At 39.7% G+C, this 15,781-nt stretch overlaps 1 protein-coding gene across 2 annotated transcripts; it reads left to right on the forward strand.

Annotated features, from left to right (window-relative positions):
- Positions 1–2,030: 2,030 nt before the first annotated feature.
- Positions 2,031–7,588, forward strand: onecut1 (one cut homeobox 1). 2 transcript variants are annotated; one of them, XM_079874989.1, is made up of 2 exons: positions 2,031–3,368; positions 7,085–7,588. In XM_079874989.1, exons 1-2 carry the CDS (start codon positions 2,285–2,287, stop codon positions 7,369–7,371), a joined length of 1,371 nt encoding a protein of 456 aa, XP_079731115.1. In that variant the 5' UTR covers positions 2,031–2,284; the 3' UTR covers positions 7,372–7,588. The 2 variants fall into 2 exon arrangements, with proteins under 2 accessions (XP_079731115.1, XP_079731116.1); XM_079874990.1 differs by having other exon boundaries at positions 2,031–3,353; positions 7,085–7,585.
- The last annotated feature ends 8,193 nt before the right edge of the window (positions 7,589–15,781 follow it).

A 15,781-nucleotide genomic window follows, 5' to 3' on the forward strand; every position in this document is an offset into this window, starting at 1 on the left:
CTCAACAGAAAGAAAAAAAAAACCTCCATCACCCCCTCACAGACACACACACACCGCTGCGCACGTCACGGAGACACGAGTGCGAATGAAAAATATCGACCACTATGAGAATGTGCGCAGATGTGGCTGGCTGCTAAATTTCGTGCTTGAATACGATCTTTTTCATCAAATTAATGGTCGATGGTGATAATGCAAAGTCTGTGACCTGCACTGTATGGCTTTCCATTTTTGTTTATGTGAAAATAAATGATATCGTGAGCCAGAGAGTTTGTTACCACTGTAAATTCCTAATAAGCGGAAAAAAAAAAAAAACTGCATGCATTTACTTTTATTTGTTGTTATATTTCAGCTGACGATGTTGTTTCATTTCTGAAGTCTTTAATTGTAATTGCCTTCAGTCGTAAGGAATAATAATAAACGGATTATTATTTTTTACTATTATTATTGTAACTCGTTATGTTGACCACTTGTCAAATCCTCAAAAAATGAACCGAGTTGACTTCTAATCTGTCTTAATTTTCATTGTTATTATTTTTATTTATTTGTTCTGTTCTTCTTAACTCGTTAATCCGGATGGCATTGTTCTTGACCCTGACAGATGTATGTGTTTTGTCACTATAAGCAGGTCCCTAAGAAAGCAGGAAAAGTCTGAAAAAGTTAATCTCTCTCCCTCCCCCGCAGCTGTTAGCTTCAGGAGTCTTGAAGCGTCACCTTTGACATGTCCCCTATGCGCACGAGCTGGGGGCCCCAGGTCTGACCACTGCAAGCTGTCACCCCACCCGGGCTTGGACGCTTTCGCCGGGCTCCAACTGTCCAGTTATCCCATTCTCTCGCTTGACTGGTTATGAAACTGACTTTTTGGAGTCGATTTTAACTGTAAACAATGTGAAGTCGTGCAAAGTGATATCTCTGTAATGTGCGGGGGGTGTTTGGGAGGCTTGTAACTGGCTTGGTAATTTATGTTCTTCCAACTTTCAAAAACTTCTACAAGTTCATCATGTCAGATTTATGGTATTGGATTTGGGATTTTACACAATCTACATGAATTGTATTTTTATATTGCTAGATTTTTATGATAAATTAGTTAACTGTATTTTGTAAAAATACAAATTTTATTGCGTTTTTCAACACGTGAGTTTAACCATTATGTATATGCAAGAAATACACACGTATGTTTGTAACATTGATTTGGTATAGACATGCGTTTTGCCTATTCAGGGAAGTTCACCAATGAAACGTAATGTGCTGTGTCATTATACTGCCAGGCCACGGAAGCGGGACACACTCCTGATGGCTTGGTTCGTTACTCTTAATAGCACAACAATAGAAACATCTGTCCAGCCTTTCTCTGCCTATTACGAATCCGTCTGTCCTTGATCCCAAAAACACTCCAACTCTGCATTGTACAGGGATGACTTACATTCAGCAATCTGTATATTTGCACAATTTTCTGCAATTAAAAAAAAAAAAAAAAAAAAGTATATATTGTGTGCGTCAGTGTGGAAACGTTCTTATTTCAACTGAGTGTCATGACGATTTATATGCTATATATACAATGTTCATAATATCTGCAGTCATATGTGCATGTATGCAAAGGTTTCTCTGAAGTTTGGAGCAGGAACTAATGAATATGCATATTAATGTAAGCAGAGGCCCCCAGGTGAACCCGGAAGTGTGTTTTCTGCGCCCATTGCATTAAGGAGGTTCTGCCAAACAAATTACCTTTATTCATGCATTATTTACGCGTAGCCTTTACTGTGACTTCGTAGGGTCGTCTGATTTTTCATATAGCTAAAGCATAATTGTCCCAACACTCCATTCCATTCCACTGACTTTAAAATATATATTATTAAGATTAGATATAACAGTGTGAGGTTGATCATGCTGCACATCCAGCAGGAGGCTTTCCTATTTAATAGCAATGGGGTGCATCGTCCTTAATAAGTGACGTCAAAGGAGCCGGGATCAGCGCGCATGCGCGGGGAAGCGGAGCGGCAGCCGCAGCACGGAGCAGTGCGCGAAACAACAGCAGACATGGCAAGAGATGGCGAGGGACGCGAGCACACCGACACCATGCACTGCTGAAGGGACGGGGGCCTTAACATTACAAAAAAATTACAAAACTTTATAAAACATAGAAAAAGCGAAGAAAAAATCAGAAAAGAAAGCAAAGCAAAAAAAAAAAATATTCAAGATAAGAACAGAACTTTTCCAATGAGAGCACTTCTGTGGACACTGCTCCGCTATATCAGATAGATGATTTGTCCACACGCTTGCACGTATAATGAACGCCCAGCTGTCGATGGAGAACATTGGCGATCTGCACGGAGTGAGCCATGAACCGGCGGATCTCATGACCGGAGACAGCGCTCATCACAGGAGCCATCGGAGCAGCCTATCAGCCCATGCGCGCTCCATGGGCATGGCATCAATCCTGGACAGCGGCGACTATCATCACCACCGGCCCCCGGAGCACCCCGGGCTCGCCACGCACCTGCACCCGGCCATGAGCATGGCGTGCGAGGCTCCCCCCGGGATGAGCATGAGCAGCACCTACACCACCCTCACCCCGCTGCAGCCTTTACCGCCCATCTCCACCGTCTCCGACAAATTCCCGCACCACCATCATCATCACCACCACCACCATCATCATCACCCGCACCAACGGATCCCGGGGAACGTCAGCGGGAGCTTCACCTTGATGAGGGACGATAGGGGTCTAGCCCCGATGAACAACCTTTACTCTCCCTACCACAAGGATGTGGCCAGCATGGGACAGAGCCTGTCGCCTCTTTCGGGATCCGGATTGAGCGGCATTCACAACTCTCAGCAGGGGCTGCCGCCCTACGCGCACCCCGGGGCCACCATGCCCGCCGAGAAGATGCTCACACCTAACGGATTCGAGGCACACCACCCCGCGATGTTGGCTCGACATGGGGAGCAGCACATGAGCGCGTCTTCGGCGAGCATGGTGCCGATCAACGGCATCCACCATCACCCGCACGCCCATCTCAACGCCCAGGGCCACGGGCAGGTGCTGGGCTCCACTCGGGAGCATAACCACTCCTCCGCGCCCGGATCGCAGCTGAACAACGGCAGCAATTCAGGCCAGATGGAAGAGGTCAATACCAAAGAAGTGGCCCAAAGAATCACCACGGAACTGAAAAGATACAGCATTCCGCAAGCCATCTTTGCCCAGAGGGTGTTATGCCGCTCGCAGGGGACGCTTTCGGACCTGCTCCGGAACCCTAAGCCCTGGAGCAAGCTCAAGTCTGGTCGGGAAACCTTCCGCAGGATGTGGAAATGGTTGCAGGAGCCTGAGTTCCAGAGAATGTCAGCGCTCAGGCTCGCAGGTGAGAGAACAATAGGTAATACACACTTCTTCTCCTCTCCTCAGTTTATCACTATCATTTCATTTCATTTCCTTCAAATGCATTACATGGCTGGCCAGCATTCATCGTTTTTGCGAGTTTTCCTGCAAAGCTAACATTTTAGGTTTTGCGATTGTGCTTGTTTTGCCACTGATACCTTTAAACTTGAGGTTGTGTCCTCGATGTAAAAAAAAAAAATGACCGCCTAGGTAAAGTGATCCCGTGCAATGGGTTTGTTTTGGTTTTCTTGTTTGTTTTGGGGCTATTTGATGTGCAATTTGACATCCTCAGACTGAGTTGCGTGCAGATAATGCACGGGTCAACAGAAATAGTTTGATCAGAAATGCGCGTCTGGAAGCCTCGGTGGCCTCAGTCCCATTGTCTCTATGTGAAAATGGATGCAATGTCCCTGTGTCAATTTGTCTTTGCGACACGTTAATAAACACTGATCTACATATTTTTTTATAACATTAGGCTACTGCACGTTGTGGTGAAACAACATGTATTGTATCGTGAATAGGCTACATTTAGTTTTTGAACTGGTATGCGTAAATATGTTACTGTTTGTGTGCGCGCACTACTTAAACGGGCTCTGAATTGGTGTCGCAGTGTGTGTTTGGGTTTGGGTTTGCAAAAAAAAATAGACATGTTTTTTTTCTTCTGTCTTCTGGTTAGATCTCTTTATCTATTGTCCAGCTCCAGTGATGTGTGCTCTGTGTAGGTTTTCTTAATTAACTGATTGGGGCTCCATTAATTTGCCTCACGAGAATTAGAATCAATTGGCTGGCGGGTTTGGGGGCCACTGATCCGTTCAAAGCCAGCAGTGAGAAAAAAAAAGAGAGAGAGCATCTCAAATACGAGTGTCCCTCTTTTTTTGCACCGCTCCATCATAACTGTCAGTTATTAGAGTAATTAATTTGCGCATGAGAAAAAGCTACTTTGAAAAAAAGAAAAAAGTATATATATATATATATATATATATATATATATATATATATATATATATATGTATATATATATGTATATATATATATATATATATATATATATGTATATATATATGTATATATATATATATATATATATATATATATATATATATATATATATGAGGAGAGCTTTATGTCGATTTTAAATTTAAGCTCTCTCTTTGTGTGTCATTATCTTAGTCTTGCGCGTACACACCATCAGTCTTTATTTTACATTCTAAGTTGCGCTCGATTTCCTTTCTCTATATCGAAGTTTCGATTTTATTATAAATATCAATGCCAGGGTATTATGAAAACTGAGGTTGGGCTGATGTTTGTTTGGTTTTGTTTCATTCAGATTCGGCCTTGCTCTGACTTTTGCCCCACGTTCGTAGTAAAAGAACACATATGAATTTACATTATATCATTTTATTTACACACGATTCTGTAAAGGACAGGATTATAGGGAATATGCTTACATTCACGTAATGTATTTTCATATGCTGTGTATTTTTGTTTTCGTTTGGTCGATATAAGCTTCAAAATCCAAAAATCCTTTTGCATCATTTTTACTATTATTATTATCAAATAAAAATAATAATTAAGTACTGAACGTTCTAAGGCATGCCAGTTAGATTTAGTTATTTTGGTTTTGCGAGATTATTTTCATATTCCGTTAAATGATATTGAAATTAGTAAAGGTTCCAGACACAGTGATGTATATTATTGATCGAGTACACATGGTTGAGGGTATGTGATCGGCCTACTGAGAGGTAAATATAGAATTGGTATATTGATTATTCAAATTCAGTTCCCTTCTCCTTTTCCTTAGTAATTTAAGACAGTAGACCACTCAGCAGTCTTTCACATCACTGCTTTTACACCTTTTTCACACGCGGGATTTTTATGCTGTGAATTTGTCGTTCACGCTTTTACATTCAACTGTATTTTGCCTCAGCTCTTTATATTTATATTTTAGCATATGGTTGTTAATTATGAGGAATTACCATTATATTATTTTTAAAAGGTCATTCTGGTCTAATTTTATTAGTAAAACAATGTATTAATCTTATTATAACCAACCTTAAATTTTAAAACTTTTTATAACTTTCATTTTTTAAGATTTTTTTACTGGCAATCGTTTTGCTATCGATATTATTTGGGAATAAATGAAGAAAATCAAAACCTGAAGAAATTTCAGGCACTTTGCAAACTACTCCATGAAGGAAATTATTGTAATATTATAAAAAGTTGGCCACATAGTAAATATTAAAATGTATCAAATAATGTATTACAGATTATGCTAATTTACATTTAAACATTTTAAAAAACAACTGCTATCTAAAAAGCCATGAGCCATTTTTAGTCTATTTACAATTAATAAACTGAATCCAAATGTGCATGCGGCTGCGCTAAAAAATGTAAGACAGTAATTCAAAAACTATACTAATAATTCATAAGTGTTATTAAAATGCGTAACAGACCGGTATATATAGCCCATATCTGAAAAACTTCTCTATTATATATTATAATATTACACAGGCTATATATTAAGATATGATATAATTATATGACATAATATCGACTTATTAGGCCTAAATTTAATATTAGGCCTTAAGTTGTGTTTTGTTGCATGGAGCCACTGTGAAATGAGTGACCGTGGGCGCGCCCTCGCCCTCGTGTGCGCGCTTATCTGGCGCCTGTCTAATGATTTGCAGACAAACAGTACCTATATGTGATGATCAAATGTGCTGAAGGATAAAGAGGTTCGCAGTTATTTCCCTGGGAATCTGCTTGGGTCTCGTCACAGTGGCCTTGTGCATGGACACATTTTTGATTTATGACACATGATAGCGAACTCATTTGCTTTTTGTTAATATTTACCCAAACTGCTTTCCTTGCGCATAGTTTCGTTCTTTTTTTTTTTTTACACGACCAGAATGCACATTAAAGTGTTATTCAATTTGTACCTCTTTGCATAGTTACGACACAATAGATATAAACTCTTAGGATTACTGATATCGTTTTTATTAAATATTTAGTAATTTATTTAAATATTATGAATGTTCAAATAATATTCAAAAGATGTTCTGTTAACGTATTTGAATATTAAATATTCAAATGAGAGTAGGCTTATTTCTTGTCTAAACTTTTGCATGTAAATAAGAAAATGTGCTTTAGAATGAACCATATAGAACTGAGATGCGAATTTGTGTTTTACATATTAATGAGTTGAGATGGTTTATGTGTTTAAGAAAACAGACTGCCTTTATGTGTGTGACTGTTCAAGTAAACGCCTGCTTTAACCGGTTTTGCACCGTCTTTTAGCGCCCCCTTGTGTTTTTTTGTAAACTAAACCGTAATGCCGCCCACTGGGAATTTACGCGCACAAAGACAGAAAACATCAGTAAGCTTCTTCATTCAAAATGACTGCTTAGTGTGTGGTTTAATAAGCGCTTTTTTATTATTATGATTGTCAGGCAGTAAGTGATCATACTATTGTAGGCCTACTGATCGTATTGCTAGATTTAAGCACCACGGACAGTTCCAGAGACTATAGTGTAAATGAAATTACCATACAAAACCCTCCAAAAGCAGCAGTTTTTCTGTTTTGTTTTATCTTTTCCATGTTTAGAAAAACTCATCCTGTCATGACAAATAAGTCTGCTTCAGAATGTCCGTAGTTTCTTTTACATGTTAGGCAATCATGTCTGACTTTTGCATGTCAACCTTTTGTTCTTTCAGCGTGCAAGAGAAAGGAGCAGGACCACGGTAAAGGCGAGCGGGGGAGCCTCTCCAAGAAGCCCCGACTGGTCTTCACTGATGTCCAGCGTCGGACTTTACATGCAATATTTAAAGAGAACAAGCGCCCGTCCAAAGAGTTACAAATCACCATCTCTCAGCAGCTGGGCCTGGAGCTCGCCACCGTCAGCAACTTCTTCATGAACGCGCGTCGACGGAGCCTTGATAAGTGGCTGGACGACGGCAGCTCGGCCAACTCCTCCTCCTCCAGCACTTGTACCAAAGCATGATGGAGTAATGGCTGCATTATGGGAAAAAAACAAACAAAAAAAAAAACTTCGGTGGAAAAGCTTTAAACAAAGAAAACTTAACAAGAGACAATTTTAGACAGCGTTTGCCCTTAAAACTTGTACAGTACCGATATTTATAATATCCAAAGAAAAAACACCAAAGACTGCTTTGACCCCCATTTAGGACTTTGTTCGTTTATGTCTGACATTCTGCAACAAAAAAAAAAAAATGAAAAAAAAAAATGAAGTTACACTCCAATCACGGGTTGTTCCCCATCTCAACACACTCCCCTAACTTCCATCTCAAAGACTTTCTTTTATTTTAATGTGATTGGTTGCTTTCAAGGATTTTTTCTCATCAATGATTGGCCATCATCTCAAAACTTGGAGTGATTGTTATTCACTCTGATGTCAGATTTCGTGACATCATTGAGGGGCTTGACCCGCAGGTGTAATGCCTGACATCACAGGCTCACCTCTGTGTTTTTAGGCATCCCAGATCTAGCCAGGGATGCCAGATGTAATCAGGTGGTGTAGAATCTTGACAAAGGTTGCCTGAATGTCACCCTCAGGATAGTGCTTTCTTCCTAATTGTTGGAAAAGTTACATAGGAACCTAAAAATACATGTGAATTTGCCATCTTATCAATCACAGATGGTAGAACCAAAGAAACATGTGTATTTTTTGATTATTATTATTATTTAAATCAGACAAAACTATGTTGATTCCTCTTATCAGTTCCATTCAGGTGACTCCATACATGTAATATGGACTGCAGTTCCTGTAGCCATTTAACACATAATTAAGTCTCTTATTTGTCCTAATGAACAATCTAGTAGTAGTCAAGCATGTCTCTGTGAGGACACATCCGTGCCCCGATCCCATTCCTGCCTCAGTCCTTCCTTGTGATTATTTCAGGGAGATTTTTGCTAGCTTTAACCTGCCTTTTTTACCTGTTTTTTAAATGTTTCAATGCCAGTTGCTGAAAACCAAAGATAAAGTTACACTAACTAGCACCTGTCACCATTTCATACCCACATCCATCAGTCAAACACAGCTTATAAGGAGATATTCTTTTTATGAGTTTCACAGACTCATTTAATGAGGCTGAAGGTGAAATAACTCAACAGGTTTTTTTTTGTTTTTTTTGTTTTTTTGTCATTTATCATATTTAGCTTTGTCTGGAGCAAATGCATGCGCATGTTAATTGTCATTAGAGGAAGCAGGAGGAAATTCAGGTTGTTTTGTGTTACATTCCATTTCAAACTTTTCACAGACTCAAAGCGTATGTTCCGTTGCATTCAACCAACTTTCTCATCCTTAGAATGTTACACTCTAAAAAAAGCGGGGTTGTTTGAACCCAATTTTGGGTCAAATATGGACAAACCCAGCCCGACGTTTGGGTTTGTACATATTTGACCCAAAATTGGGTTAAAACAACCCGATTATTAAGTACAGAAAAACGTCTGAATGGCTGGTGGCTGTCAGCATTCTTTCACAAACCCATAAGCCGTCATATTAGATCCATCGGTTTCATTTCCCATTAAGCTCACTTAGATGCTGTTTTTATTTCTTGATAGAAGGCTATTTCATTGTCTAATGCATCATTCTTCTCACGGCATCGACCATCAACACCACCGCACCACAACACCCGGGCCCGAACCCAATATCCCAGTAAGAGAGAGAGGGAGCGCATTCTATGCATTTCACAACTAGGAAGAAAGCATTATTGAGACTGAAGCAGGGTGATTCGTTCGCTTCATATAATAGACTCACTCAAACTCACAAGATATCTGGCCTTGTTGTCTCTTGTGGTGTGTTTTAGCTTTAAAAATATATTTGGTATTTACGACTATTACAACATCGAAGCATATATAAAAGAGCGCTGCTTCCTCATGTAGAAAAGCAGAAAAAATGAGAAAAAAACAAAACAATGTTAAGACCTGCTGATATTTATGGTGTGAACCAAAGATGCTACCTCAGTCCGTTTCCATTCGTGATTTCTATCAAAGTAATGATACCAAAGAATACCAAAGATTTGTTCTCTTTGCACGGCCTAAATGAATGATAAGGTGGATGAATAGATGGTGTGTTTCCCCTCCCCTGTCTCCTCCTCTCCTTCGCTCTAATGCTCTCTATCACTCATCCGTGCTCATAACAGCTCCCTCGGCAGACATGTTTTAAACTCACAGGACGAGTGCCTTGCTTGAACCAAAGTGTTAAACCGCCGTTGACCTCTCGACACCCACCTTTTAACTCTCGGAATACCTCAGCCTGTGGAAGGGCCACTGACGAAGAAAAAATGGAATATTTCTTCTCTCTCACCGTGGTGCTTTTGCCAGCGCAACCATGCAATGAAAACATACCAAAGGAATTTCTCTTGCTTTCTCCAACTCTCGCTGACAAACCAAAGCTCCTGCCACCTCCCCCTTTAAACGCCCAGCCAAACCTTGACCCGCCACCCACCCCACCCCCCACCAGTGGGTGTGTCCACCGATTAGGCCGTGCACGTCTTTACCAATATCTGAATACCTCATAGTAATAAATTTTCACAGTTCTGTTGTATAGAGAGTTTATGTGATTAAGGCAGAACTAACTAGTTTGGTAATCATTGATGTTACTTCGGGAAAAAGCTTTATGAGTATTTATTTTGACAGGTTTGGCGAAAGTGCTCAGTTTTGGTCACCAAAGGCGAGTTTCCGTGATATAGCAGACTGAAACTCGCAGAAAGTAAAAAGAAGCTTATTTTTTTTAAAAGCCTTGTGTTATTCCGATACTCTAAGGATGTTTGACTATTCTTTTTTACAGGGTAAAACCAATTGCTGTGATTCTGTGTCTATTCGTTCACTTTCTTCTACTACGGTGTTGTGATTTCCGTTAATTTAATTGCATTTTTTTTTTTTTTTTATCGCTTAACCTCTGTTTTAATTTATGTATTTGTAGAAAATATAGATTTGTACATAGTAGGCTTTTTTGGAAAAAAACAAAACAAAACAAAAAAACAAAAACAAAAAAATGGACATTCATTTTATTTTACAGCCTTATGTCTGAAGTGTAGATATATTGATGAATTTCCATTCCTCTGTGTTTGTATGTTAGATGGCACTTTGGCCCTTGTACTAATACACTGCCAGACAAAGAGCCGCGGAGGACTGACCTCGTCGTGGTATAAAAAAAGCAGTGTATGATGTTTTCAGTTGATTTTTTTGATTTTTATTTAAATGTCCAGAATGATTTGTCCTTTCTACTTTAAATCATTGTGTTATGGGTATTGCTGCACATCCAAAGATTTTCTAACCAAACCAAAAAGTGGGAGGGGGGGATGTGGGGGGTGGGGGGACGAAAGAAAGTAGTGTAATTTTTGCATAAGCACTGGCGTCTGTGAGGTTATTTGCTGTCTGCACGGGTATGAACCAGTAGAGGGCATATAGTGGGACAATGTAGACAAACTTAGTTCAACTTATTGGGGGCATATACTGCTAAACAGTACAATCTGTGGCTTTTGGGACGGAGGGCTACAAGTCCTGCCCACTTTGCTGTGTCGGACACTGAGAGGGTGGAGCGCGGGTGGGGCAGCGGGTCTGCCGGGGACGGGGTCACGTCGCTGGGTTGATTTTTAATTGACGTGGCACTGCTGCCTAGATCCATCTGATATGTCAATTCTGGTTCGAACGTGTGTACTGACAATGAGCAAAGTCTAATAAATCTGCAAAGAAAACAGGAATTGGTGTGTGCATGTATGGGGAGGGCGAAAGTGTGTGTCTAATGTTGTATGTTGAAGGTGACGTAATTTCTGCTCCACTAGTGGCACCAAACAGATCTGCCGAATTGTTTTCAAACACTCTTCCCATCTTCCATTGTTTGGATTAACGCCTAAGGAATTCTAACTTACTGGGAGAGAATGGTCCGCATTCAACTTAGCGGCAGTTGGCTGATTGCTGCAATTAAGCCATTATTAGTGCTATTATGTTGGCAAAATGTTTGTTTTGTCAGAATACACGACTACTTTTATATAGACAAACTAACCAGCCGAACTGGGACCCCCAGAATCAGACAGACTGTCCCACCTCAAAAATCACAGCATTGGTTGAGCCAGTATTGTTATTTCAGCAGTTTCTATTTCTGTTTGAGTCTGCTAGTGGTTCAGACATGATTTTGTACACGTGTGTCTGCTTAGGATTGGAAACATCATGAAAAGAATGATGCAGAACGATGTCCTTTATATTAGCAGGACTGAAGAGAACGTCCGTGATAGCAGTGCTTTTCGTCTCACTATGCTGTACAATCAGAATTGTTTTATTTGTTGTATTGGGTTTGCTGGCCATTGGTTTCCTATGGCGCATAAGGGATATCGGATAGATGATCAGATTTTTTTTAAAACAGCAAAGAGTGGCATAAATCAAGCCCAACTGTGAGTCAAGATCCTCTCTGCCCTCAACACAGTCAAAGACTCAGAAGTGTTTGCCCACAGCGTCACAGAATACTCACCCCTTCTCTTTCCAAACCCTACGCTCCGTCCCGACCCACTCCTCTAATGTAGTGTCTAGCTTAGATAGCTCGATGTATGTGAATGTTGGGATTGCTCTAATCATTAATTCCTATCCCAGTTGGTTGTCGTGGAAAAGGAGTTCCTATTTGATAGAAGGCTTGGCTCTGTGTGCCGTATAATACTGAGAGCGCCTAAGACAATCAGCTGGAAAACAAAATCATGTTTTTCATTTTTTTTATATTTATTTTTTGTAGGTCCAAGAGGGACTACTTCCAGCGATGATTATTATAAAGAAGGAGGAAGGTTTTGATAAACTGAAAAATAAACTTGCTGACATTTTCTTTCGCAAAAAGTAGCGCTTGTTTCCATTTCGAACAGTGCATCTTGTATCAAGCTGGTTCTGTTTTTTACACTTTTCTTTTTCTTCTCTTTCTCTGCCTGTTTTCTCTGTATGTTGTGTCTGTTTCAGTGGAGGAATGCAGTAGGTATTACTCTCAGGTAGTAATGCTTCATGCTTTTAATTTTAAATTCAGATCTTTCAAATAGTTTTTTTTCCTTCTTCTTCTTCTTCTTTACTGTTAGCTACTGTTCTCTATATGCCGTGCAATATCATCTTCTGTGTTTGCTAAGCAAGAAAAAAAAAAATCGGAAAAAAAAGATGCAAGTAATGATGTCACCATGCTTTTTTCAGTGTTAAAATGTTTCAGCATTTCTGTAGTCACAAAAATGTAGAAAAATAAAAAGGTTGGGTTTTCCAGCACATCACAACCAGACTTCTTGACTATCTTGTCTTTCCTTCAACATATCTATGATATTCAACACAATGTGGTTACATATGTGGCTACTCAACTAGAAATCCAGATTGAATCTTTTTACTGTATAAATGCATGTTCTTGGTAATTATTCATTAGTACACACTGAAAAAAAATAAAAAAAATAATAATGATAATTTGCATTCATTTTGGCTCCAATTTGGTGTACATACAGTAACTGCCTACATAATGTTTCACTATCCAACCTATATCTGAAGGATACATCAGAACTTCAGAATAAGTTCTGCCCTACATTTTTTCTAGCACAATATCTTTTTATTTTGTTACATGCATCAAAACAACCTCAGACAGAATATTGAATATTTCTCTGCTGAACGGCCTGTATTATGTTTGCTAGTTTTAAACAGGATGCTCAACGGTATCAAGAAGCACAGAGCTCAGGTTCCTTGCAAACTTTTGGCCATTATGTACAATAACCCCAAGGTTTTGTTGCAACAAAGGTCATGTTTTGCACACTTTTTTTATTAGACCTACTATTTTTATATAGTATATACAAAATAAATTATGTGAAACTATGCATTATACAGCGACACATTTCAAGCTATAATATGCTACACTGTGCTACTGTCACCATCACAACACCAATCATCACCAGATCGCCACGATCCGCCCACTCGTTCCCAATCACCCGAATACTGATTTACTGCACCTGCACTCCCTCATCAACACGCCCTATATCTACCATCATCACCCTCCCTGCGTCTCAATGTCCAAACTATCCATTCTAAACAGTGTGTGAGATTAAAATAAGTGTGTACCAAAGCATAGTATGTTGAAAAGAGTATACTAGAAGTCCCTGGATGGTCTACTATTTCCGGTGGATTTTCAAAGTGTTGATCCGTGCACGCTCTAAAGGCTAATGTTGCCCACAATCCATTGCTCTTTGGAAGAGGAACTACAAACACAAGTAAAAACTGTTAAAAAACTACAAAACATGGCGGATATCCGCGACTGACGGTGAGAGGTTTAGATAAAGATTTGAGTGACTAATCAAAGTTTAACCTGATAGAAAAATATTGATTTAATGTTATCCGTGTTATATTTCATCTGCAATAACAATGTGGACTTTTATAAAGAACCATTTGGGCATTCATTTTTAAATGCATCGTTATGCATTAATATGAGGAGAGTTCTCTGCATGAAAGACCTGCGACTGCAGATCAAAGTGCTTCTGCATTTCTCTCCGATAGTAGGAAATTAAATATGAAATGTGGAGGATTTTATCTTTGACAAGATGATTGACAGGTCAGTTTGCGTGACATGATGAGTGTAACTAAGCGACAGAGAGCCACCATTAAAGACACAATTGTATGACGTTATAGTATGTCCCAAAGTCTACTCTAAAAGCATGCACTTTTTCTTCACAAAAAGAGTACATACTTTTAGGGCGTAGTAAAAGTAGGCGAACTGAGACGCAGCACCTCACATCATTGTCTGGTCTCGTCATTAACCCTAAGACGCACCGACTACCTACCTGCAAAGCTTTCCAGTCATACTCACCTGAGATCGCCACTTCCCGTCTCCTGTCTTCCGTCATCCTCCGTCCAGATCCAGCTTGTCAACCTTCGGCCTTCAACCTTTGACTATCTTCCACCATCTGCAAAGAGACAAACCTCCATTAACATTCAGCTAAGTCACCATCTGATATTTCCTGCTGTCATAGACTTACCGTTCCCTGGTTCCCGCTATCGTTCCACCCTCTGCTGAAATAAACATCTATTAATCCACTTACCTGTCTGTTCCCTTCTGTTGTGTGACAGCTACAGTGAATGCTACATTGTTTGATTCAACATTCTATTTCTTCAGTTTATTTGTTGTCCATGCCATGTCCAGGAAAGATGGATTCCAGTTGATCCTGTGCCAGCCAAGCAACTGCCCTTCAGATGAACAGGAATTCTAATGGATAGCTTTTCCCAGGTATCTGCTTATAAAATCTGACATCATGTGTCACTGTTCTCCGGGTCCATACCATCAGATTCAGTAAAAATACTGTAAAAATCATGATCCTATCCTTTATCTCCATACTGAAATGTACTTTGACGGCAAATTGACACACACCTGCCTTTCCAGTTGAATAGTGTTAGGTCTAGAATTTTGGCACGGGGTTGCGGGTGTGCAGGTTTCATGCTCACACCAAAAATGCACGCCCCACTGATCTATTTAAGTGGCGCATACATAAAGCCGCCCTTTCAAACAGCTCGCAAGTACCAAATTGAGTTCTTTTTCGTGGCTTATTGCACTTAAAGGGGCTATATGGAGTTTTCAGCGGCCTCTAGCGGTGATGTTTCAGATTGCAACCATGTAGCAGAGTGACCACTGGTGTATAAAAAAAACAAAACAAAAAAACAGCTGAATTAACCTGAGTACAGCCAACACAACCTGCTGTGAAGCCAGTGTGATTAAATAATGAAGTATATATGCAGTGTGTGAGTGTGTACATGTTTTTCTATCCCGGTGGAGACTTAAATCTGAATGCACACAGACTCATGGGGACTCATGTCACTGTGGGGACCTAAATTAAGGTACACAAGCTTATTCATACAGAATAAGTTTTTTTGAAAATGTAAAAATGCAGAAAGTTGTGTGTGATTGGTCGGTTTAGGGGTCGGGTTAGTGTAAGGAGACAGAATATACAGTTTGTACAGTATAAAAACCATTACGTCTATGCACAAATATATGTCATTTCAGTTTTCGTTTACGAAAATAACCTTGGTTACAGTTACGTCAGAAAGCGTAGTAGGCTAATCAGATTATAGTTACATTTTGAAAAAGGGGGAATACTTTCAGGATTACAATGGTTTGATTTAAAACTAAATAAATCAATATTTTGGCATAATAACACTATATTAAGCGCTGCTAGTAGTTCCTGGTTCTGTTGCCAGTAATGACTCACGTGTGCCACCTGCTGGTGCATGCGCAAATAGCAGCTGTCTACAATCTCATCAGAGCAGATTGAATCACTGCTGCTAATAGAAACGATGCTGCCCGCGGGTAAAAACGCTTTCAGTTCATGGAAATTCCGCTGCTATTTTGTTTTCAAAGAAGAAAATGCAAACATGGTTACAACAAGTACAGTGCAAACTGTGCC

This window comes from Squalius cephalus (assembly GCF_949319135.1).
Source record: "Squalius cephalus genome assembly, chromosome: 6".
In the NCBI taxonomy this organism is placed as follows: Eukaryota; Metazoa; Chordata; class Actinopteri; order Cypriniformes; family Leuciscidae; genus Squalius; species Squalius cephalus.

Bases quoted from the DNA above. Each gene is read 5' to 3' on its own strand.
- onecut1 (XM_079874989.1), top strand. From the start codon at position 2,285: ATGAACGCCCAGCTGTCGATGGAGAACATTGGCGATCTGCACGGAGTG. The intron at 3,369-7,084 runs GTAATACACACT...TTGTTCTTTCAG, and splicing joins CGCAGGTGAGAGAACAATAG to CGTGCAAGAGAAAGGAGCAG.